Source organism: Phaenicophaeus curvirostris, chromosome 10 (assembly GCF_032191515.1).
Source record: "Phaenicophaeus curvirostris isolate KB17595 chromosome 10, BPBGC_Pcur_1.0, whole genome shotgun sequence".
Classification (NCBI taxonomy): Eukaryota; Metazoa; Chordata; class Aves; order Cuculiformes; family Cuculidae; genus Phaenicophaeus; species Phaenicophaeus curvirostris.
In genome coordinates, this window is record NC_091401.1 from 23271483 (window position 1) to 23293516 (window position 22034).

Sequence of the window (22034 nt, forward strand, 5' to 3'; positions counted from 1 at the left end):
GGGTCATTGGGCACTGGAACAGGCTGCCCAGGGAGGGGGTTGGGTCACCTTCCCTGGAGGTGTTTAAGGCACGGGTGGACGAGGCACTGAGGGACATGGTTTAGTGTTTGATAGGAATGGTTGGACTCGATGATCCAGCGGGTCTCCTCCAACCTGGTGATTCTGTGATTCTGTGATTCTATGATTGGTGGAGATCGCTCCCTCGTGTTGCCCAGGCCTGATAACCGGGGCTCGCTTTCTAAAACCCCCAAACGAGTCTTAGAGAGTTCTATCCGCCGTTGTTTTCGGTGTCAGCACGTGACCGGGACGCGCCGTTCGCGCCAAGACCCACGCGGGGGGCGTGGCCTCTGGGCGCAGGGGGGCGTGGTTTGTGGGTGATGGGCGTGGCGGGTGTTATGTGGGCGTGGTTTAAGCGCGCAGGGGGCGTGGTTTGAGGACGGGGCGTGGTCTCTGTCTCGGGGGCGTGGCCTCCTCGGGACCGCCCCCCCGTTTAGCTGGAGGCGCGCGCGCTCCCGCGCTCCTGCCGCGATGTCGCGCCGCGGGCCGGACCCCAGCAGGTGAGCAGGGACGGGAGGGGTCGGGGTGTGCCCCCCCTGAGCCCCTAGCGCCTCCCGACCGCCCTGCCTTCCCAGCCTCTCCCCGTCTGCATCCCTCCCAGTATCCTCACCTTCCCCCCTCCCCAGTATCCTCACCTTCCCCCCTCCCCAGCATCCTCACCATCCCCCCCCAGCATCCTCCGCATCCCTCCCCCACCCCAGCATCCTCCGCATCCCTCCCCCCCCGGCATCCTCACCATCCCCCCCCGGCATCCTCACCGTCCCCCCCCCCCCCCGGCATCCTCACCGTCCCCCCCCCCCCCCGGCATCCTCACCGTCCCCCCCCCCCCGGCATCCTCACCGTCCCCCCCCCCCGGCATCCTCACCGTCCCCCCCCCCCGGCATCCTCACCGTCCCCCCCCCCCGGCATCCTCACCGTCCCCCCCCCCCCGGCATCCTCACCGTCCCCCCCCCCCGGCATCCTCACCGTCCCCCCCCCCCGGCATCCTCACCGTCAACCCCCCCGGCACCCTCACCGTCCCCCCCCCAGCATCCTCCCCAGCATCCTCCCAGCACCATCCCCACCCTCATTCCCCCCGCCCCATCTGCATCCCCCACCATCCTTCTGCCTCCTCCATCCCCCGCCCCCCGCCTTTCTCCACCTTGCTGGACCCCAGCGAAGCGCGGAGTCCAGTCTCCTTCCCCCCCACCCGCCTCCCCGACCTCGAAAAGCTGTTTTGGGGCGGGGGGGGGGGGGGGCTGCACCTGCAGCGGGGGCGTCCCGAGCCCTCCCAGCGCCTGGACCCGCCTCCCCGCTCCCGGGGCCGCGCTCAGCATCCTCCGCTCCGCAAACAAAAGCGCTCGGCGAGCCAGCGCCGCTCCCGCCCCGCTGAACCGCGGGCAACAGGCGGCAGCTGGGGCTCCTGAGGAACCAGCCTTGTTTATCTTTCCTTCTGAAGCTGTAATCGGCCGGCCGAGCCCCCCCCCCGCTTTGCTTTTCCCTTCCCCAGGGGCTGGGAGTCAACATCGCAACAGCTTTCGCTGGGCAAGGGGTGAAGAATTGGTTTTCTTCCTCGCTGTAATGAGCTCTGGGCAATAAGTTCTTATGCTGGGGTATTTTTCGGTCCTGCTTCTCTCTTCCAGGGCGAGGGTTTTAGATGAGGAGGAGGGAAATGCAGCTGTGAGGGGGTAGGAGCCTGCTGCAGGCGAGCCAGCACTTGGAAGGGTTGCACAAACAGCGCTCGCTTGGCTCACGTGCTGCCTCTGGGATCCAGGCTTTGTCCAAGCCAAAACGTACATTTCATTTTTTTTAAGCTTTTTTTTTTTTAAAGCGTGACCCCTGTTGTGTAATTTCGCCTTCGTGCCCGCTGTCAAACCTTGCCAAGTTTCTAAGTTTCCTGTGTGCCTGAGTGCCTGCAGCGCTCTTTTCCCTGCCTTTGAGAAACTTTTAGAGCTCCAGGCTCCGTGGGAGCATCCCCGTGCAGCCACCTGCCCTGCCACGCTTCTCCCAGGTTCCACCTTGCTTGCATCGCTTCACCTGCTACCTCAGCTATAGATAAGGGGGCTTATTTTGCTGCCTCTACTATCACCGCTTATTTGTTTCGGCTTTTTTTGAGTTTGTGTTTGAGCTGCCCCAGCATGAATAGTCACAGCTCTGAGCCTTGCAGTGATGCCCACTCACCCTGGTGCCCCCCCGTGCTGCTGGGTGCACCCCAGGTTGCTCAGGCCTGGAGCAGATGGGCTGTGGATGGACAGTGACAGCCCAGGACGGTCAAAATCAGCCTCCTGAGCTGAGCTGCTGAAGAGCCATGGCTTGGCTTTGCCATGGCCGGCATCCCTTGGCATCACCAGGGTGGCACCAAAACCCCTACCTGCTTCCAGGGAGCAAGGAGATAAATGCTCTTTCTCTATTCCAGGTGGCTGCTGGCAGGTTAGAGTGGCTGAGGTACTTGCTTGTGCCACCACAGCGAAGGAGAGCTCGTTGTCACCTGCTGGTTTATGGGAACTGCACCCCGAGTGATTCCTTTCCTCAGCAGCAGCTTTTGTGGTGGTTATTCAGTGAGGCTGCTGGAGTGACTTTATGGAGCTTTGTGGAGCTCCCTGGAAAGGTTTCCAGACCCAATCTTTATCCACAAATCATAGAATCACCAGGTTGGAAAAGACCCACCGGATCATCAAGTCCAACCATTCCTATCAAACACTAACCCATGTCCCTCAGCGCCTCGTCCACCCATCCCTTAAACCCCTCCAGGGAAGGCGACTCAACCCCCTCCCTGGGCAGCCTGTTCCAGGGCCCAATGACCCTTTCTGTGAAAAATTTTTCCTAATGTCCAGCCTAAACCTCCCCTGGTGGAGCTTGAGGCCATTCCCTCTTGTCCTGTCCCCTGTCCCTTGGGAGAAGAGCCCAGCTCCCTCCTCTCCACAACCTCCTTTCAGGTAGTTATAGAGAGCAATGAGGTCTCCCCTCAGCCTCCTCTTCTCCAGGATAAACACCCCCAGCTCTCTCAGCTGTTCCTCATAAGGCCTGTTCTCCAGCCCCCTCACCAGCTTTGTCGCTCACCTTTCCCCTTTTCAGGAGTGAATGGAGACTGAAATTTGGTTGCCACAGGTCACAAATGGGTGATGGGATGTGTTGCACTTATCTGCCATGGCTCAGCCACCGTGTTCTTATGAACTTTGTGCCTTGCTGAAGAGGACAGGCACCTGGCACGCGCAGGGCGCTTTGCAGAAGTGCCCATGAAAAATGTGCAGCAGAGCCAGGGCCATGGGTGACGTTAGAGAAAATTAATTTTTGATCACCATCACCCATCCTAAATGATTTCTGATTCCCTGGCCAAAGCCAGGGGGTGATGCCAGTGGGCAGGGAGGTGGGTAAATGCCTGCTTGTGTGGAGGTGCAGCAAAGGACTGATGGATTTGCTCATGTATTTCTCATTTTGCCTTCCAGCAACTGCGAGTCCTTCTCTTCAGATGAAAAAGGTACAGTAATTCTGTGAAATACAATACTTTAAAGGGGTTTGTTATGATAAATGCCCATTCTTCGGAATGGAAATGGCAATTTTATAACTGCTGGCTTTAAAAAATGTGGTGTAATGCCTTAATGGATACGAGTCTTGATTTTTTTATATTGATTTTTCAAATTCATATTCCTTTGCTGTTTATCTCCTTCCGCTGACCTGCATAGTACAAAAATGTCAAGAAAAGAGTTGTTGTTTTCAAGCTTATATCCTGCAACTGCTTTTCTCTTGCAGACGTGGCGGCCAGCGGTGCAGAGGGAGAGAGCTCAGTTGAGGAGCACCCAGCAGGTGAGCACACAGGTGGTTGAGGGTTTCTGTGGCATGGGATGGGCTGGCCTTGCACCCATTGTTCCCCCTCCCTGTGATAAAACTGCAGTGTAGGTACTGCTGCAGCTCCTCAGGTCATTTGCTTTGCAATACTGGTTTCTCTTCAGCTTATGTTTGATGAAATAAGTTATTAAAGCCAGGTGTAGCGCATCCATCCCCATGAGTCATATCACTGGTGAGACACACCAGCTCCAACCAGTGCTTCTCCCACCTCACGAGCATGTCCCAGGGAACCATCATTTAGCTGGGTCAGCTGGGATGTGCCATGAGTGATGCTTCAGAATAGTCCCAGGTTGTATAAAACATTAAAATTGAGCATCTTGAACATCACATGTACCCTTCACAAGGGCCTGGGTGACACCAGTCTCCTCTGATGCTGGCATTTGATGCTCTGATGCTCCTCTCTGCCTGAGTATTTTCTTCTACCCTGTTACCTGTCTTGCTGATCAGCCTGATGTATTTAAACTCCTAGATATACCATTTTCTTTACCTGTGGCATTGCTTTATTTCATTCTGCTGGTGACTCATGGGGTGTAATTTTGTTAAGGAGATGATGGTTCCGAAAGCAGCTCCAGCAGCAGCTCAGAAGAGGAGTCAGGTGAGCATTGCATTGTGATTTATGTATTTTCTCCCTTTTATAAATGTACATTCAATTTAAAGCAGCTGCTTTTCATGGTAATAGTCTTAGGGTAATGGTATAAGATTATTAATTCAGTGATTGGATGTGGACAAGCAAAATGATGTTTTTGTAAGCAAACGATTTTCTAGCTGTTTAGAGCAGAGCAATAATACAGGAGCAGCAGCTAATGTTGCTTTAGCCTCACAGACACAATACATGCAGATGTTTTTACACCACAGTAGTTATCCAAACACCAAGAGGCTATAAATCTGCTTAAAAGTTGGCAGCAGAAGTGGCAAAACAGGATGGACAGGAAAAGAATTAAAGGAAGCGTTTGCTGCTGATGAAAAGCCTGCGGGTTTGCACTTACACGGGTTACACCACCAGCAGTTTATTCTGGTTTCATGCAAGATTGATAGTCTCTAGTTTAATAATTACAGAGCTTTTTCTCATCAGATGCGGAGGAGTCGGATGGAAGAAGGTCGGGTAAGTGTGCTTGTGTTTTGTTCCTTTTACCCGCCCTGCGAGGCGTGAGGGCGCCAACGCAGACAAGTGATACACAAGGGTAGTGAGATGCAATGGCAAGAGAGTGATTTAGTGCTGGCTCAGCCATCCCCTCCTTGTCTTTTGGTAAAACTACTTGCTAGAGAGCACAGCCAGGAGGCGGGGGCTGCGTAGGGTGCATGTGTGGGGTGCACTTGCCCCTTCTGTATGCAAACAGAGCCTGGCACGGGGCTGTGGATGCAGGGAGATGCTGGAGGAAGCTGAGGCAGCCTTCCTCACGCGCGCTGCGTGTAACCCCAGGTCGCTGCAACGCCGCTGCAGCTTGAGGACTGAAATAGCATCGCGATGGGACGGGAGCCAAACGTGCTGGCGGGTGTTTGCCTGATGTTTTCCAGACTGTTCGCTGCAGCAATGCTTTTTTCTACCTCTCCCACATCTGCCTGTCCAAGAGGGTGTTGATGTCCCAGGGTGACTCTGGGACAGCCTGGCTGGATTCCCTGCTTGCAGGGAGGGGTGGGGAGGAGGAGCAAGCAGCACAGCGCCTGTGCCCCCGCCTGCTGACAGCCAACTGGTCCTTGTCACAACAGCTCTGCCGCTTGGCTGCAGCAAAATCCACCCTTCGAGCTAAAAGCTTTTGCCTGGTGTGTCAGCTCTGCTTGCTCTCTGTTGTGTTGAGAGTTAGTAAGGAGGATTCAGGCACTTTTAAATCATTTTACTGACAAATACACCGCAAATAGTGTGGTTACCTGCTCACTGGGAAGCACTGTTGCCAGCTTCCATGCTGGCTGGGTGAACTTTGTACTCAGCACAATGAGACTTATCCTGGGTTTGAACCTTTTTTTAACCCCTGTGAAAATTTCCAGTAATTTGGGCGATGTATGAGCTTTTGACAAATGTTGTATCCCGATGTTCAGCTTCGTCCCCAAGCTGTGTGAAGCAAATATGCATCTAAGAACTTAATTTTAGGCATATTCTCCACAGAGTTTTGTGAACATAGGTAAATTAAATTGGTGAGTTGTCCTTGCTGAATATGGGAGCAGAAACCTGCTGGGGGGATGAGATATTTGCTGCAATCTTCTTTCTTGTAGATGAGGAACAAGAGGAGAAGGAATTGCTACCACGCTGCAATGAATCAGGTAGTAACAGATCTCTTGAGGTTTGTGTTTTTTTTACTGAGCACTTAATTACTTTGCCTTTAATGAGCTGATTTTCCTGTTTTCCCATTAGGAGCGAACTGTCCGACACCATGTGAGCACTGCAGAAATGAGAATGTACGTGTGAAAAACCCAACCTGCATATTTCGTATGAGATAATCTGCAAATTGTAACTCTGCTCTCTCATCACCTTTTAATGTGTATTTTAACATGTGTTTAAAAATATCTGTTTGTAGGACCAGAAGGAGCAAGTGACCCCAAGGAGACTTGCTGGAGGACAACACGTGTATGTATTTTTAGTATAATGGGTATGCATTTATATTTTTCTCTTCAAGATACTACTCTCTTCAATTTGAGTGGGAAAAAGACTAATTTGCTACAGAAATACATCTGTAGTTATAACAGATGACCCCAAATCCTTAAAAATAAACAATATAGAGCAGCTGCCTGTGCTGCCTGCAGGTTCTGGTCAAAAAAACCTCTTAGGATGGCTTAATGCTTGCCTCATCTCACAGCAGTAGTTAAATTAACATCAGGCACTTTTTTCATGCTTTTTTTTTTAAGTCTGGACACATATGAGGGGTCTTGCCCTGCTTCACATTAATTCTCATCCTCCCCACTTGCACTGACTTAGCCTTTTTCATTGGATACCAGCCTTCTGCACCCTCTCTCTGTCTTAGAAGTTGTCGTCTGAGTGTGATGTTGGTGTTGTCCATGTACAATGTTGATATCGGTGAGTGATGTTGGCTCTGATGTTGATGGGAACTGGGCTGAGCCCTTCATGTAAAAGCAGCTGCTTTGTTTGCAGGAAATGGTATGCAAAACATTCATTACAGCTATTTTGCATGCACTGCCAGCCCGTTTTTTTACACTCTGGTAACGGTTTAAACAGAGAGGCGAGAAGAAAAAAATGTGGCTTCTGTGCTATTCAGATAAAGTGTTCTGTGCTTGTTGGGAAGGGAGTTTCTCTGTTATCCTGTGCAAGCCATATTTTTATATTATTTATTAGGCAGTGGGAAGTAAACTAACTGGGTTGCTCTTGCCCATGGCAGGGTGCAGCTGGATGCAGAGGGCACCTACCAGTGCAGCCTTACAGGCTTGATTTTTGAGGTAACAGGGGCCGTCAAAATCACATATTCCCTCTTATCCTGGAGCAAATACGCCAACCTCGTGAAAAAGCCATGGATCGTGGGCGGCCCCCTCTTCGACGTGTGCTGCGATTCGACCTCTGCTCTCACCTCCATCCAGTTTCCCCATTCCCTCTGCCTCGGAGGTGAGTGCTGGCCACTGGCCTGGAGGGTGCAGAGGGTGCCAGCTCCCGGGTGCAGGAGGTGCTGAAACAGCCCTTTGTCCCCCGCAGATCATGGTGCTGGGATGGCCTTCAAGGTTTTGCACATCAAAGGTGAAGGTGCAGCCATCGAGCCTTCCGCCGACTACTCGGCCTCGCATGTGAAATGGATGGTGAGCTCGCTCTCGCCGGTGGGACCGCTCATCCAGAGCCAGGAGCCAGTGCAGTACCATGGCGCCGTCATCCTCTACAAAGTCGTTGATGAGCATCCCTCATTATCCTTTCGGGTGTATGTGGCTACAAACAACGACTCCTTTATAAAGGTATGGCTTGTGTTGGGGTGTAGGGTGAGAAGATGTAGAAATACCAGCAGGGTTGGCTACAGGGGTGCTACAGGGAGGATGGGTTGTGGCAAGAGATGCTCTTCTTTTTCCCTAGTGTTTGCTTGCCAGGCTCTGGAGGTAGATATATAGAGTCATAGAATCGCTAGGTTGGAAAAGACCCATCGGATCATCGAGTCCAACCATTCCTATCAAACACTAAACCATGCCCCTCAGCACCTCATCCACCCATCCCTTAAACACCTCCAGGGAAGGTGACTCACCTGTTCCAGTGCCCAATGACCCTTTCCGTGAAAAATTTTTTCCTAATGTTCAGCCTGAACCTCCCCTGGTGGAGCTTGAGGCCATTCCCTCTCGTCCTGTCCCCTGTCCCCTGGGAGAAGAGGCCAGCACCCTCCTCTCTACAACCTCCTTTCAGGTAGTTGTAGAGAGCAATGAGGTCTCCCCTCAGCCTCCTCTTCTCCAGGCTAAACACCCCCAGCTCTCTCAGCTGTTCCTCATAGATATATATAGATACGTAAATAATGAGACTTCTGTACTGAAAAAGTCTGCCAAGTTAGGATATGAGATTTAAGGAATTGTGTGAGCCCACATGTTCACTTGCAAGCTGCTACAGAAAAGAAACACATCAGAAACCTGTTTGCCACCAAAATCCATGGAGCTCAGGGCTTACACCTGAAAGAGCTTTTTGTACTCTCATCTATTCCCCCAACAATATGTTGGCAAACACTAGGAGAGGACAGCAACGAATAACCTTGCTTTTATTGAGGAGGCAAACTCTTCTTTCTTTTGATAACTCCACCCATGTAGCACAATAGCTGAAGAAGTTTATTTGATGTTTTTTGAGTGCACAGCTCTGTGAAGTTTGCTGTGTGGAACAAGTTGTAGCCATTTCATTGAGCTGGGGACAGAGAAAAGCCTAAGGGGCCACATTAGCACAGGTTTTAAATGTTAATTCCTTTCCTGAGGCAAGTAATATTTAAATAGTATTTTTAAATTTTAGGATATCTCAAGAGCTGTAAAACATTCAAATAAGAAATTCATTAAAATTGACAAGCCCCCTGTATGCCAAAAATTACTACAGAAAGGAAAGAGATACAGACTAGTTTGTGAACCAGAAGCTGAAGTAACTCCAGAGGTAAGTCCCTTACACAACCCTCGTTTCATGCATTGCAGCTGGATTAGAAATGTGGTACAAAATGACATTTACTGTACGCTCCTGCATTTGCATTAAAGGGCATTTATGACACTCGTTTTCCATGGCCGCAAAATGCATTTGCCTCTTGGAGACTTAAAATTTTGGGATCCAATCCTGACACCTAAAGTCAACAGCAAAACTCCGGGCAGATTGGAATTTGGCTCGTATCTGTGCCAACAGCCAAGAACCCCCTCTTTAGTTTATGTTTTGGTTAAATGTTTATTTTTAACATATTTACATTCTATAGGAAATTGAATTTGTTGATGGATCTCTCTTGAAACTGAAAAGTTACATTGAAGTCTATTTGGAGAAACCTGACGACTTCACCATGTCTTTGGTTGAGCTGGAGTCTGATGCAACTGTATGGAAAGCAAAATTAAGAGAGAGTGAGTCTTGGGTCTTGCACTACTCGTTTTTTCCTGCTGAAAAGGTGCAGGAATTGGGATATAATTCAGCCTTTAGATGCACCTAAATCCCTGCTGTTGAAGTTGTGAGGCTTGGAGCTGGAAGCGATAAAACACAAAGAGCTCTGGGAGGTCACGTAGTGGATGTTGCAGTAACCTGCAGGATCCCTTATGAGCAAACGGACCCTGGGGGCTGTGTGGCGTGATGCTCTGCTTTAGTTTTAGTTACTGGGAATAACGTGTAATCTTTTGCATATTATAGCTGGCGTGCTGCAGCACGTTGGATAAAAAGGGAAAAATCATCTCATTATGTGAAATCTTAGCTCAGCAGCCAGAATTCAGCCAGCAGCTTGGTTTTGTGCCTGGGAATTGTTGGATGTAGGGCATAACGATGGGAATTCCTACCTCACCTTTTGTTTCCTCTGAAAACTCTTTAACAGGTGACTGGATACATTATGATCACAACAAAAACGAGCAGAAAAGAAGCACAGTCAGTAAGTTACTTCGAAGATAAATTGGGGTTGCTTGTTTTCTGTGTGCCTCAGTCACTGTCGTAGGTCGAGTGGTACTAAAGAAGTAATGTCACCTCTCACTTGCTTCTTAGGTGTCAAAAAACGGAAACCAGCCCTCAGCATTTTGGAAGAAGATGAGTTTTGTAGCAAAAAGCAGAAAACTGGCAATGCTGCAGGTAAAGCAGTTCTGTGTTATTTAAAATAACAGGTTTGGGTTAGCGGTTTTTTTTTTTGTATCCCATGAAATGAACCTGAGCTGACTGTTTTGAAGACTTGCACGAGTCTGAGCAGGAATTACAGAAGGGAAAGTGCTGCTTTTATAGGTGCAGAACTGGTACCGGCAGTTGTATGCTTTGATACACTGGCAATCATTCAGTATGTAAATCCAGCTGGTGATAAATCCAGCCGGAGGCCAGTGACAAGTGGGGTTCCCCAGGGCTCAGTGCTGGGTCCAGCCCTGTTCAATGTCTTTATCAATGACCTGGATGAAGGCATCGAGTGCACCCTTAGCAAGTTTGCGGACGACACTAAGCTGGGTGGAAGTGTCGATCTGCTGGAGGGTCGGGAGGCTCCAAAGGGATCTGAACAGGCTGGACCGCTGGGCAGAGTCCAATGGCATGAGGTTTAACAAGGCCAAATGCCGGGTCCTGCACTTGGGGCACAACAACCCTGTGCAGTGCTACAGACTAGGAGAAGTATGTCTAGAAAGCTGCCTGGAGGAGAGGGACCTGGGGGTGTTGGTTGACAGCGACTGACCATGAGCCAGCAGTGGCCCAGGGGGCCAAGAAGTCCAACGGCATCTTGGCTTGGATCAGAAACGGCGTGACCAGCAGGTCCAGGGAGGTTATTCTCCCTCTGGACTCGGCACTGGTGAGACCGCTTCTCGAATCCTGTGTTCAGTTCTGGGCCCCTCACCACAAGAAGGATGTTGAGGCTCTGGAGCGAGTCCAGAGAAGAGCAACAAAGCTGGTGAGGGGGCTGGAGAACAGGCCTTATGAGGAACGGCTGAGAGAGCTGGGGGTGTTTAGCCTGGAGAAGAGGAGGCTGAGGGGAGACCTCATTGCTCTCTACAACTACCTGAAAGGAGGTTGTGGAGAGGAGGGAGCTGGGCTCTTCTCCCAAGTGACAGGGGACAGGACGAGAGGGAATGGCCTCAAGCTCCACCAGGGGAGGTTTAGGCTGGACATTAGGAAAAAATATTTCCCATAAAGGGTCACTGGGCACTGGCAGAGGCTGCCCAGGGAGGTGTTTAAGTCACCTTCCCTGGAGGGGTTTAAGGCACGGGTGGATGAGGTGCTAAGGGACATGGTTTAGTGATTGATGGGAATGGTTGGACTCGATGATTAGGTGGGTCTCTTCCAACCTGGTTATTCTATGATTCTAAATGGGGTAAGCCAGCTAGTAAATTTGCTGTATAAGGTCATCTAAAATGGTATTGTCTTCTAAGACTGGGCCATTGTGGCTGCTTTTGAAAGAGGTTTCCACTACATAGAATCATAGAATAGTTTGGGTTGGAAGGGGCCTTAAAGGTCATCTAGTTCCAACCCCTCTGGGCAGGGACACGTCCCACTAGATCAGGCTGCCCATATCCTCTGAGCTGTAACAGGCTGAGGTTTTCTGAAAAAAAAAACAACAAAACCAAAAGCAAAACAAAACAATATCGGCTCCTGTTTGTTGCTGAGATGTGGTGTCCTCATGGTCAGAAATGCTTGGGGTCTGGGAGCTCTGACCCCAAATCTACCCATTTACTGATGGTCACTTGGGAAAAAATATGGAAGAAATAATGTTAGTTCATAAATAATGAATAAAAATTAGCAAATGTAGCTGTGTAGGTGTTTATTTATGGGTGCGTGTAGCCACCAGAGGGAGAGCTTCCATGCCACAAAACCTCTGATTCATGTGTAAATGGTGACACTGAGGAGAAAAGCAGCTCAGTCCCTGTAACCATGCGGGCTGAGGCTTCTGAGCTGTTGAAATTAGTGGAAGAACACAGAGCAGATGTAGGTTTTTGAGAAAAACTGGCACCTAAACTTGTTATGACGTAGCGAGTACTTCATGTTATCAGTCTCAAAATCTGTGTGACCTAACATGCAGCTCATACAGTTTTTCTGCTGGATGAATAACTGTTTATAAATGGAAAGTAAATCCTTCACAGCAGCCAGCATGCAATCAGATGTTGTTCCCTTCACGGGCCAGGCTTTTCAGTCCTTCAGGTGTTTTTCTCCAGTGCTTGGCTCTCTCCTTGCTGGATAACCTGAATAGTAAGATCACCTTGCTCATATGTTGTTGGCCACGCACAGAACTAAGAGGATCATTTAGTTACAAGGCTAATGGGAAGAGCAGTGTTGAATCTGATTTTTGTCCTGTGTCTTTTCAGATGGAATTGAAACAAGAATCTTAACTGATCAACAGCTGATGGTGATTGCAAAATTGTTCGGTAGGCAGTGGAGAGAAATTGCCATTGAATGTCTTCAGATGGAAATGAAAGACATTGAGCAGATTCAGGCAACAGAGGAAGAAGTTAATATGCAAAAATTTCTGATGTTAAGCAAGTGGAGAGACAGAGAGCAAAACAGTGGAACTGCAGAAACTTTGTACAGAAGTCTCCAGGAAAAAGCGTCCTATGAGATACTGCAAGCCCTACAAGGTATCGCCTTCCCATTATATTTATTTAATTATATCATGGTGTTTCAGATATATTTGAAGAATTTGCATCAGAGAGTTTAGCAAATACTTAGTACATGTTTCACTACGTAGGTCAAAATTGTCTCTCTTCTGATAATAAGCGCGACTTTCTTTCTTGTGGCATTTTTCTACTTCCCTTCAGAAACTGATATAAACTGAATAATATTTTTGCACTGACTGTGCTGAGATTACTCTCGGCGTGACCTAACCGTCACGGCCACGCCATCAGCATTATATACCCAAACCAATCCCTGATTTTCTCAGGGAGTCCAAAGAAGAGATGTTTGGGTCTTTATACTCTTATGTATTTTAGGAATGGTTAATTAACACCTTCCCCTGACGGATGACTTAACGGTTCGGTCCTGCAGACATTCGTGTGTGTATGTATTTCCTTACTGCCCACGGGTGCTCCCACTCGTTTCTGGGGGGGCTTCTTACCAAAATTATTCGGTGGGCTGAGAACTTGGTCAGCCAAAGGGAACCTTTCTCAAAAACTAAATATATTTTTTTCTGGAATGGGCAAAATTCTCTTCTCTCTTAATTCTCCCTAAAATTAACACGGCTGCAAAGAGTGGAGAGCTGCTCACGCTCCCTCACTCATCTGACCCTCAAAAACCTCTCTGCACCATCGCGTTGTGCTCTGTCATAGGTTTTTCATACACATATTCAACTTGAATATTGCAGTAACTTGTAGAGATCAGATAAAGCGTGTGTGTTTGTGCCTGTTCCTTTCCTCAGGTTTCTCGGCTCGATGCTGAGCTGGTGAAGTTGGAGCTGGAAGGAGCATGGTGGGAGCTACCCCGGTTATGCTGCTCTGGGATCTTCCTGAGATTCAGGAAGGAAGGTGCAAGGCATCATCACTCAGTGGAACGTTTAGGCAAGATCTTCGCAAGAAATCTGAATGAAATTTTATGCAGCTATAAGCACACTTAAGACTTTCAGGAGCAATTACTCACGCGGTGGATCCCGACGTTGTGGCTGAGAGTGCTGGACTTCACAGACGGGGAATGCCGATGCTGCCACCCAGCTGTGTCTCCTTTGAGCCAACCTTAAATAGATGAACACTGGAAGAAGCCAGTTTACCTTGTTCAGGTAGATGATCGTCGTCTGGAAATGTTTTTATTTACATCAGGGAAAGAGGGAGAAAAGTAATGCAGAAACTTTCATCCTCTTAAAAAAAATTGAACTGCCAAAATCATGAGGTACGTTGTATTTCTCACGGATGCCGAAGATCAGGGAAGAGTAATCCTAAACTTCCAGATAAATTCCTTTACATAATCACTGTATATGTACGTAATTACTGTATATATTCGTGTACTTTCAGTCCTTGTTAAGCTGTGGTTCTGTTTTCTAAAACCCGAAGACTGGTTTCATGGGAACACCACTACAAACTCTAGGAAGCTTTGAATTTTCCCTGGGAATTTCTTCTTCGCTCTTTTCTCTATAGTCTGTCTCAATTTTCATGAGATATTTTTTTTTTATGTTGTAAATCTTATTTTTTTTTTGTATTATAAACTTTTTATACTTTTTTTTTACTTGATTAATTTTAACTTGAATAGAATTAGGTGCTGAAACTAAAATGGGAGAAGCCAAAATCTTTGTGAAGGATGTTGCTCTGTTCACAATGCAGGTACTACAGCATTGGGAAAGATCTGGAAGTAATATTATTTGCAGAAGAGAGCAGTGATCCGGGATAGGAGATTGTCTTGTTTTTAAAGACACTGGATTCTCTTGATAACTTTCTTCTGTGTATGTTTATGAAAGGAAAAGCATACTTTTAAAAAAATAAGGATTAAAAAGGAAACATTTACAATATTGATGTATGATTTTTGGATTTTTTAACAACCCAACCCTTGATGCTCCACTGCTATGTACATCCCAGCAAGTGGATGAGGTAAAAGGATGTGCTGGTGCCCAGGATCTCTTGGTCTTTTTCTGCCAGTGGGGACTTTAGGTAGAAAATGCTGCGGGAGGCAGGGAGGCTCGTGTAGGGCTCTCCATCCCCAGGCAGATCTGCCCTTGGCTGTTGTCTCGGGGGCAAGCCGGAGGGAAGTTGCCATCAGGGAGACCTTTAAGATACTGGATAGAAAACAAAGCTCTACTACAATCCTCAGAAGTAGAAACCAATAAATTGAAGCTGGAAATAAGATTCTTGTTTGTAATAATGAGGATAACTGGATGGCATTGCAGCTGGTCAAGAGAGATTATAAGGTCTTCAGCCTTCAGGTTCTTTAAATCGAAACCAAGAACCTTTTAAAAAATGTATATTGTATTTCTGTGGTCTTTGTACAGATCTCGCAGGCAGAAAGAATGAAAACATTACAGTTGCATAAGGACATCAAGCATGGAGGCGAGTATTTGATAGGAATGGTTGGACTCAATGATCCAGTGGGTCTCTTCCAACCTGGTGATTCTATGATTCTATGATTTTGCTTTTATGTTACGACTTGGTCTATGTTGTGGGTGGTCTGTGAGAGCTGGGACCATGGCTCTGTTTCCATTAAAAGACCTTGGGAATGTGTACAAGATTTCTTGTTAAAGGTTGGTGTGGTTTGCTGGTAATGCCTTTATTTGGGGAAGAGGGGACAGAATGAGGACAGCAGCTTTCCCCTCGGTGTCTAGAAGAGCTGGGGGTTCCACCAGCCCCTCAGCACCAAAGGCGGCTGCTTGAGGGTCCCCAAAGAGATGAGAGGCCAGAGCTTGGAGAACCCAAGGAAGGGGAGAGAACTGAAGAGCCAGGAGCTTACAGGGTGACAGGAGGCAGTGGAGGCTGGTTGGGAGATGGCCAAGGTCTCTGCTCAGTTGAGGACAGAGGGTCAAAGAGGGGTGGATGCATTCGGATGGGCTGGCTTATGCGTTGCAGGCAGGAATCAGGAAGATAATCATCCCAGCATCTTTCCCAGCCTTCAAAGCTCTGCATAAATCCTTGCCTCACTGCAACAAACAATTTGACCATTGATTTTGGTGGGGCCAGGATTTCACCCCGGAAACTATGTAACCAGCTGGAAAATCACTCTCAGTGAGGATGAAAGCAAGTGGGCTGCTTTGAGGGCTCAGTACGAGAGGAAATCCACAAGAAACACGTCCTTTGTAAGAAGAGAGAAAGAGGATTTTAAAATGTGATACCAGTGCTGGGCATTACAATGATACAATGGACACCAGCAGCAAGTATATTAAGGTATGATGTTACCATATTGATTCATGTTATAAGGCATGGAAGAAAAAAGTCAGCACACTTTTAATGTAAACTTTAATTTTATTAGGCAATAAATAGAATAAATAAGGATTATAATAATAAATAGATGATTACAAATATGTTTCAATTTCTGAAAATTATGCTTGAATAAATAAGACAGTTAAGATGAGTTACAGTTAAGTGTTTGGTGATTTGAGAACATTTTAGGACTACAACGTAGCTTATTTTCTAGAAATCTAGAAGTTTAACATGATAACTTAAAAGGCACTGACAACAGCTTGTTAAAATATGATTTATAAGAAACTCTGTGAAATGTTATCCTCACAGTTACTAAAAAGCCCCCAACCACCTTGCAGGGCATTGACTCCACTGTTTTCTCTCTAAAATATCCTTAAGTTAAATTTATACGTCGAGTGCTGGCGGGTTTGGAGCTTACAGCGAGCTCTCCAGAGAGTTCAGGTAGTTCATCATCCTGTTGATGGTGACTGTGCGGATTCGGAAGGCATGAAGGATGCTGCAGAGCCTCATCCTCTCCTTGAAGGACAGTGGTCCTGCACCTGCTGGCAGCTGTGAAATGCTCTTGGTGCTGCTGTTCAGGGCCTGGGAAGAGGTAGGGGCGTTACAAACCATCACCATAAAGTGGCTAAAACAAAAACCTCTTTAGATTTTTTTCCACCCTGAGTGGTAAATGACAAGACTTGGACATAAGAATGCATTCTCATCAATGAAAAGATTGAAATATTTAATAATACAGTTCGTGGATTTAGAATGAAATTTGAAATATTTAATGATATAATTAATGGACTTAGGATGTGCAGCTGTACTTCCCTCAAGGCAAAAATGTCCTTTCATGAACAAAGGCTCTTTCTGTCCAGGGATAAAGACACTTTTTTAATAATGAGCCTGTCCCTGGCTTGGTCTAGCGATCCCTCAGACTGGGCTTATTTGCCCATGGCCAGAATCTCCAGTCTGTTGGGAGATGCTGTGCCAATACAAAAGCAATTAACTTTATTGTTTTTAATTAGCTTTTGTTAAACAAGCAGACAAACTAACTTTTAGTACCTATTCCCTCTACTCACTGATTATATTTATCAAAGTTCAGTACACCCTATCCCATATTCCGTATATCAGGTGTGTTGTATTTCAGTATTTGGGAGAGAAATAAAGTAAAAAGGAGAGTAAAAGGGATATAGCTCTTGTTCTGAGTTCTTGGCAGCCCTGTAGGAATTGGCAGAAAAATCCTATCCCCCATCTCTTTAGGAGAGCAGAGCAGTGTGAAAAGAGGGCTGCTAAGGAGCCAGATGCCTCAGTCCTGATGTCTTGACCATATTGGCAAGGCAAAAATACAAAGTGAGACACATAATTCATAGGAATCAAGTCACTTCTACAAAAACCAGTAACAGACAATTGTTTAAATTACCACATTCAAGAAAGTTCACTGTTTAATGACTACAGAATGGAGCAAATTGGACTAAAAACTCTGGTTTCAGATAGAAAGAGTAAAAAGGAGCGTGGCAGAAAAGCTTACCTTCATCATTTCATCAATAGCTTCCAGCACCTCTTGATCATTGAGGTTCCTCAGCTCTGCCCTGTAGGCATTCAGATCCTCACAGATGCCCTGCAGGCATTTACTCTGCAAAAGTCAGAATTATTAGGAAATGTGGGAATCTGTTGTTAAATACTTTAAACATGCGCCAAGCAAAAGAAGGGATTCTTTTGGGAAACCTTGTAGCTTACCATATCAAAAGTAGATTTTTCCAGTACTGGACAGTTTCCAGTCTGCAAATTAAAGAAGAAATGAGACATGGTGATTTTGTGGAAGTGTGAATTATATGGCTGTTCAATGAAAATATGATGCTGAAACTTGATATATATTTATTTTTTTTTAATTTATTTCACCTCTGGATCCTCAGATGTGCAAGCTTTTATCGTGTTGATTCGATTCTTAGTGATATCTTCAAGATCAACCTCTTCAAGAGTACATTCAAATCCCAGGATGCTGGAATTCTGCATTAAAAAGGGAATAAAAGAGGGTCATAGGCTCAGCTTCTCTGTACCGTATGTATATAGTTAAATACACACAATTATATGCCCCACAGCTGTCTGCTTAGCTGAATGCAGGGAATGAGGCGGTGAGGACTATGGTTAAGTACGAAAGCTGCCCAGTAGACTAAGAGACTGAAATGCATGTGGCTGTTGTGTTTAATGGGAATAAGCTCAGGCGCTGCACAGAATTTGTTTTATGTGTTGGTGCAAATTGCACTGCCTCCATTACTTTAAATTATTCTCTCAGATGTTCAATCTATTGAGAACTTTATATTGCTGTAGTTTCGAATGTAAAGTATCTCTTAGAAAGCAAAAAATAATGAATACCATCTGCACAGACATTTAACAGTCCTCACTGACCCACTGCAAGTGTGGAAAAACACACCTGCTTAGAAGTGGGTTTTTTTGTGATTCTGAGATGCAGCTTGCAACAACATCAGGGAATTCTAGTAAGAAAAAAAAAATCTCCTTGGCACTCCTGTCTGGGACCCAACGACAACATAGGGAGCAAGTATTTTCTGAGCCCTGTAGCAGCCTTAGAGGAAGTTTGTTCAAAATGCAAGTGCTCAAATCAGCTGCTCTTGTGCTGCCAGAGCCTCTAACGATGTGTGTCTTTCTGTTGTGGTCAGTGAACAAGGGTTGAGAAAGATACGTGACCAAAGCTGCAACCCAAAAATGCTGGTCAGGGGAGGAATGAAAGAAAAGACCAAGTATAGAGTCTTAAAGGGAGCCTACAGAGAGCATTCGCTTGCCTGGGTACCATCACCGCCCCGTCACTGCCTGCCTGGGTACGCTCACCAACCCTTCACCGCCCTCCTGGATACCATCACTGCTCCATCACCACCCTCCTGAGTCCCCTCACCAACCCATCAATGCCCTATCACTGCCCTCCTGGGTACCATCACCAGCCCATCACAGCCGTCCTGGGTTCCCCTCACCAACAGCTCACCACTCCATCACCGCCCTCCTGGGTCCCCTCACCACCCCATCACCATCCTTCTGGGTACCATTCCCACCCCATAACCTCCTGCCTGGGTCCCCTTGCTGCTCCCTCACCTCCTCCCTGGGTACCATTCCCACCCCATCACCTCCTCCCTGGGTACCATTCCCACCCCATCACCTCCTCCCTGGGTACCATTCCCATTCCATTACGTCCTCCCTGGGTCCCCTCACTGCTCCAGCAATTCCTTGCTGCTACATCACCTCCTCCCTGGGTACCATTCCCACTCCATCACCTCCTCCCTGGGCACCATTCCCACTCCATCACCTCCTCCCTGGGCACCATTCCCACTCCATCACCTCCTCCCTGGGTATCATCTGCACTCCGTCACCTCTTCTCTGGGTCCCCTTGCTGCTCCATCAATTCCTTGCTGCTCCATCACCTCCTCCCTGGGCACCATCCCCACTTCATCACCTCCTCCCTGGGCACCATCCCCACCCCATCACCTCGTCCCTGGGTCCCCTCGCTGCTCCATCACTTTCTTGCTGCTATATCACCTCCTCCCTGTGTACCATCCCCACTCCATCACCTCCTTCCAGGGTCCTCTTGCTTCTCCTTCACCCACTCCCTGGGTACCATTCTGACTCCCTCACCTCCTCCCTGGGTTCCCTCGCTGCTTCATCATGTCCTCCCTAAGTACCATCCCCACTCCATCACCTCCTTCCAAGGTCCCCTCGCTGCTCCACCACCTCCTCCCTGGGTACCATCCCCACTCCATCACCTATTCTCTGGGTCCCCTTGCTGCTCCATCACTTCCTTGCTGCTGCATCACCTCCTCCCTGGGTACCATCCCCACCCCATCACCTCCTCCCTGGGTACCATTCCCACCCCATCATCTCCTGCCTGGGTACCATCCCCACTCCATCACCTCCCTGGGTCCCCTCGCTGCTCCACCACCTCCTCCCTGGGTACCATCCCCACTCCATCACCTATTCTCTGGGTCCCCTTGCTGCTCCATCACTTCCTTGCTGCTCCATCACCTCCTCCCTGGGTACCATCCCCACTCCATCACCTCCTCCCTAGGTACCATCCCCACTCCATCACCTATTCTCTGGGTCCCCTTGCTGCTCCATCACTTCCTTGCTGCTCCATCACCTCCTCCCTGGGTACCATTCCCACCCCATCACCTCCTCCCTGGGTACCATTCCCACCCCATCACCTCCTCCCTGGGTACCATCCCCACTCCATCACCTCCCTGGGTACCACTCCCACTCCATTACATCCTCCCTGGGTCCCCTCGCTGCTCCATCACCTCCTCCCTGGGTACCATCCCCACTCCATCACCTCCTCCCTGGGTCCCCTCGCTGCTCCATCACCTCCTCCCTGGGTACCATCCCCACTCCATCACCTCCTCCCTGGGTACCATCCCCACCCCATCACCTCCTTCCAAGGTCCCCTCGCTGCTCCACCACCTCCTCCCTGGGTACCATCCCCACTCCATCACCTATTCTCTGGGTCCCCTTGCTGCTCCATCACTTCCTTGCTGCTCCATCACCTCCTCCCTGGGTACCATTCCCACCCCATCACCTCCTGCCTGGGTACCATCCCCACTCCATCACCTCCCTGGGTACCATTCCCATTCCATTACGTCCTCCCTGGGTCCCCTCGCTGCTCCATCACCTCCTCCCTGGGTACCATCCCCACCCCATCACCTCCTCCCTGGGTCCCCTTGCTGCTCCATCACTTCCTTGCTGCTCCATCACCTCCTTCCTGGGTACCATCCCCACTCCATCACCTCCTGCCTGGGTACCATCCCCACCCCATCACCTCCTTCCAAGGTCCCCTCGCTGCTCCACCACCTCCTCCCTGGGTACCATCCCCACTCTGTCACCTATTCTCTGGGTCCCCTTGCTGCTCCATCACCTCCTCCCTGGGTACCATCCCCACCCCATCACCTCCTGCCTGGGTACCATTCCCACTCCATCACCTCCTCCCTGGGTACCATACCCACCCCATCACCTCCTCCCTGGGTACCATCCCCACCCCATCACCTCCTCCCTGGGTCCCCTTGCTGCTCCATCACCTCCTTCCTGGGTAGCATCCCCACTCCATCACCTCCTCCCTGGGTACCATCCCCACTCCGTCACCTATTCTCTGGGTCCCCTTGCTGCTCCATCACTTCCTTGCTGCTCCATCACCTCCTCCCTGGGTACCATCCCCACCCCACCACCTCCTCCCTGGGTCCCCTTGCTGCTCCATCACTTCCTTGCTGCTCCATCACCTTCTCCCTGGGTACCATCCCCACCCCATCACCTCCCGGGCTCCCACCGCCGTTCCACCCCCGCGCTGTCCGCTGCCCCCCAGCCCCCTCCAGACCTGCAGCCGCCGTAGGGAGGCGCTGGCCGCCTCCAGCATCCCCCGGGGGGCGCTGAGCGCCGCTGGGTTCCCGTGTGCGGGGGGCGGCGGGGGCCGGGCTCGGCCCGGGGGCAGCAGGGCGAGCGCCAGGCAGAGCGCGGGCAGCAGCGCCCCGCAGTACCGCCTGTGGCCGCCGGGGGGCGCCGCCCGCCCGCCGCCGCCTTGCTCCATCGCCGCCGCTCGGGACGCGCTGCCGGGGCCGCCGGGGCCCGCGCGGCTCTTATAGGGGCGGCGGGAGCGGGAGTTCCCCCTCCTCTCCTCGCTTTTCCTCCTCTCTCCTCTCCTTTCCAGCAGCCCTCACTCATCCCGAGAGCGCTGGGGCGCGCCGGAAATCCCGGCCCCGGGGGTGGGTGTCCCGGCTGAGGATGCTGGGGGCACCGGGGGAGCCTTTTCTTCAGGAGTTTTCCCTTCGCCCGCAGGGAGATGCTGGAAAAACAGGAGTTACCCAAAGGATGGGTACGGGTCCGGCGTGAAAATCCAGAGACTGACCTTACAGTAGCTCCGGAGGGGAGAGAAAAGGTGGTGGGAGTAGGACACACACAAAATCACAGAATCATTAGGTTGGAAAAGACCCAGTGGATCGTTGAGTCCAAGCATCCCTATCAAAGTCCAACCATCCCTATCAAAATCCAACCATCCTTATCAAAATCCAACCATCCTTATCAAAATCCAACCATCCCTATCAAAGTCCAACCATCCCTATCAAAGTCCAACCATCCCTATCAAAGTCCAACCATCCCTATCAAAATCCAACCATCCCTATCTGACCCGTTGCATGAGGCTCAACTCAATCGCTCCTCCCAATAACAGCGGGTATGTGCTCAAATCTAGGCATTTTCTTAATTAAGAAACA

The 22034-nt window shown here is 49.2% G+C and overlaps 2 protein-coding genes across 4 annotated transcripts; one reads left to right on the plus strand and one right to left on the minus strand.

Annotated features, from left to right (window-relative positions):
- Nucleotides 1-525: 525 nt before the first annotated feature.
- LOC138724555 (caspase recruitment domain-containing protein 8-like) lies at nt 526-14399 on the plus strand. 3 transcript variants are annotated; one of them, XM_069864624.1, is made up of 16 exons: nt 526-557; nt 3483-3514; nt 3787-3840; nt 4427-4477; nt 4955-4984; nt 6091-6138; nt 6230-6273; nt 6393-6442; nt 7209-7429; nt 7517-7767; nt 8789-8923; nt 9231-9369; nt 9828-9881; nt 9992-10075; nt 12277-12546; nt 13323-14399. In XM_069864624.1, the coding sequence occupies exons 1-16, from the start codon at nt 529-531 to the stop codon at nt 13340-13342; spliced, it is 1512 nt and encodes a 503-aa protein (XP_069720725.1). In that variant the 5' UTR covers nt 526-528; the 3' UTR covers nt 13343-14399. The 3 variants fall into 3 exon arrangements, with proteins under 3 accessions (XP_069720725.1, XP_069720723.1, XP_069720724.1); XM_069864622.1 differs by lacking the exon at nt 13323-14399 and having other exon boundaries at nt 12277-12670; XM_069864623.1 differs by lacking the exon at nt 13323-14399 and having other exon boundaries at nt 4430-4477; nt 12277-12670.
- Nucleotides 14400-15977: 1578 nt separating this feature from the next.
- Nucleotides 15978-21352, minus strand: IL12A (interleukin 12A). The gene is made up of 5 exons (XM_069864964.1): nt 21143-21352; nt 17680-17787; nt 17518-17559; nt 17309-17413; nt 15978-16380 (listed from the first exon to the last, which is right to left on the minus strand). The coding sequence occupies exons 1-5, from the start codon at nt 21350-21352 to the stop codon at nt 16213-16215; spliced, it is 633 nt and encodes a 210-aa protein (XP_069721065.1). The 3' UTR covers nt 15978-16212.
- Nucleotides 21353-22034: the final 682 nt, after the last annotated feature.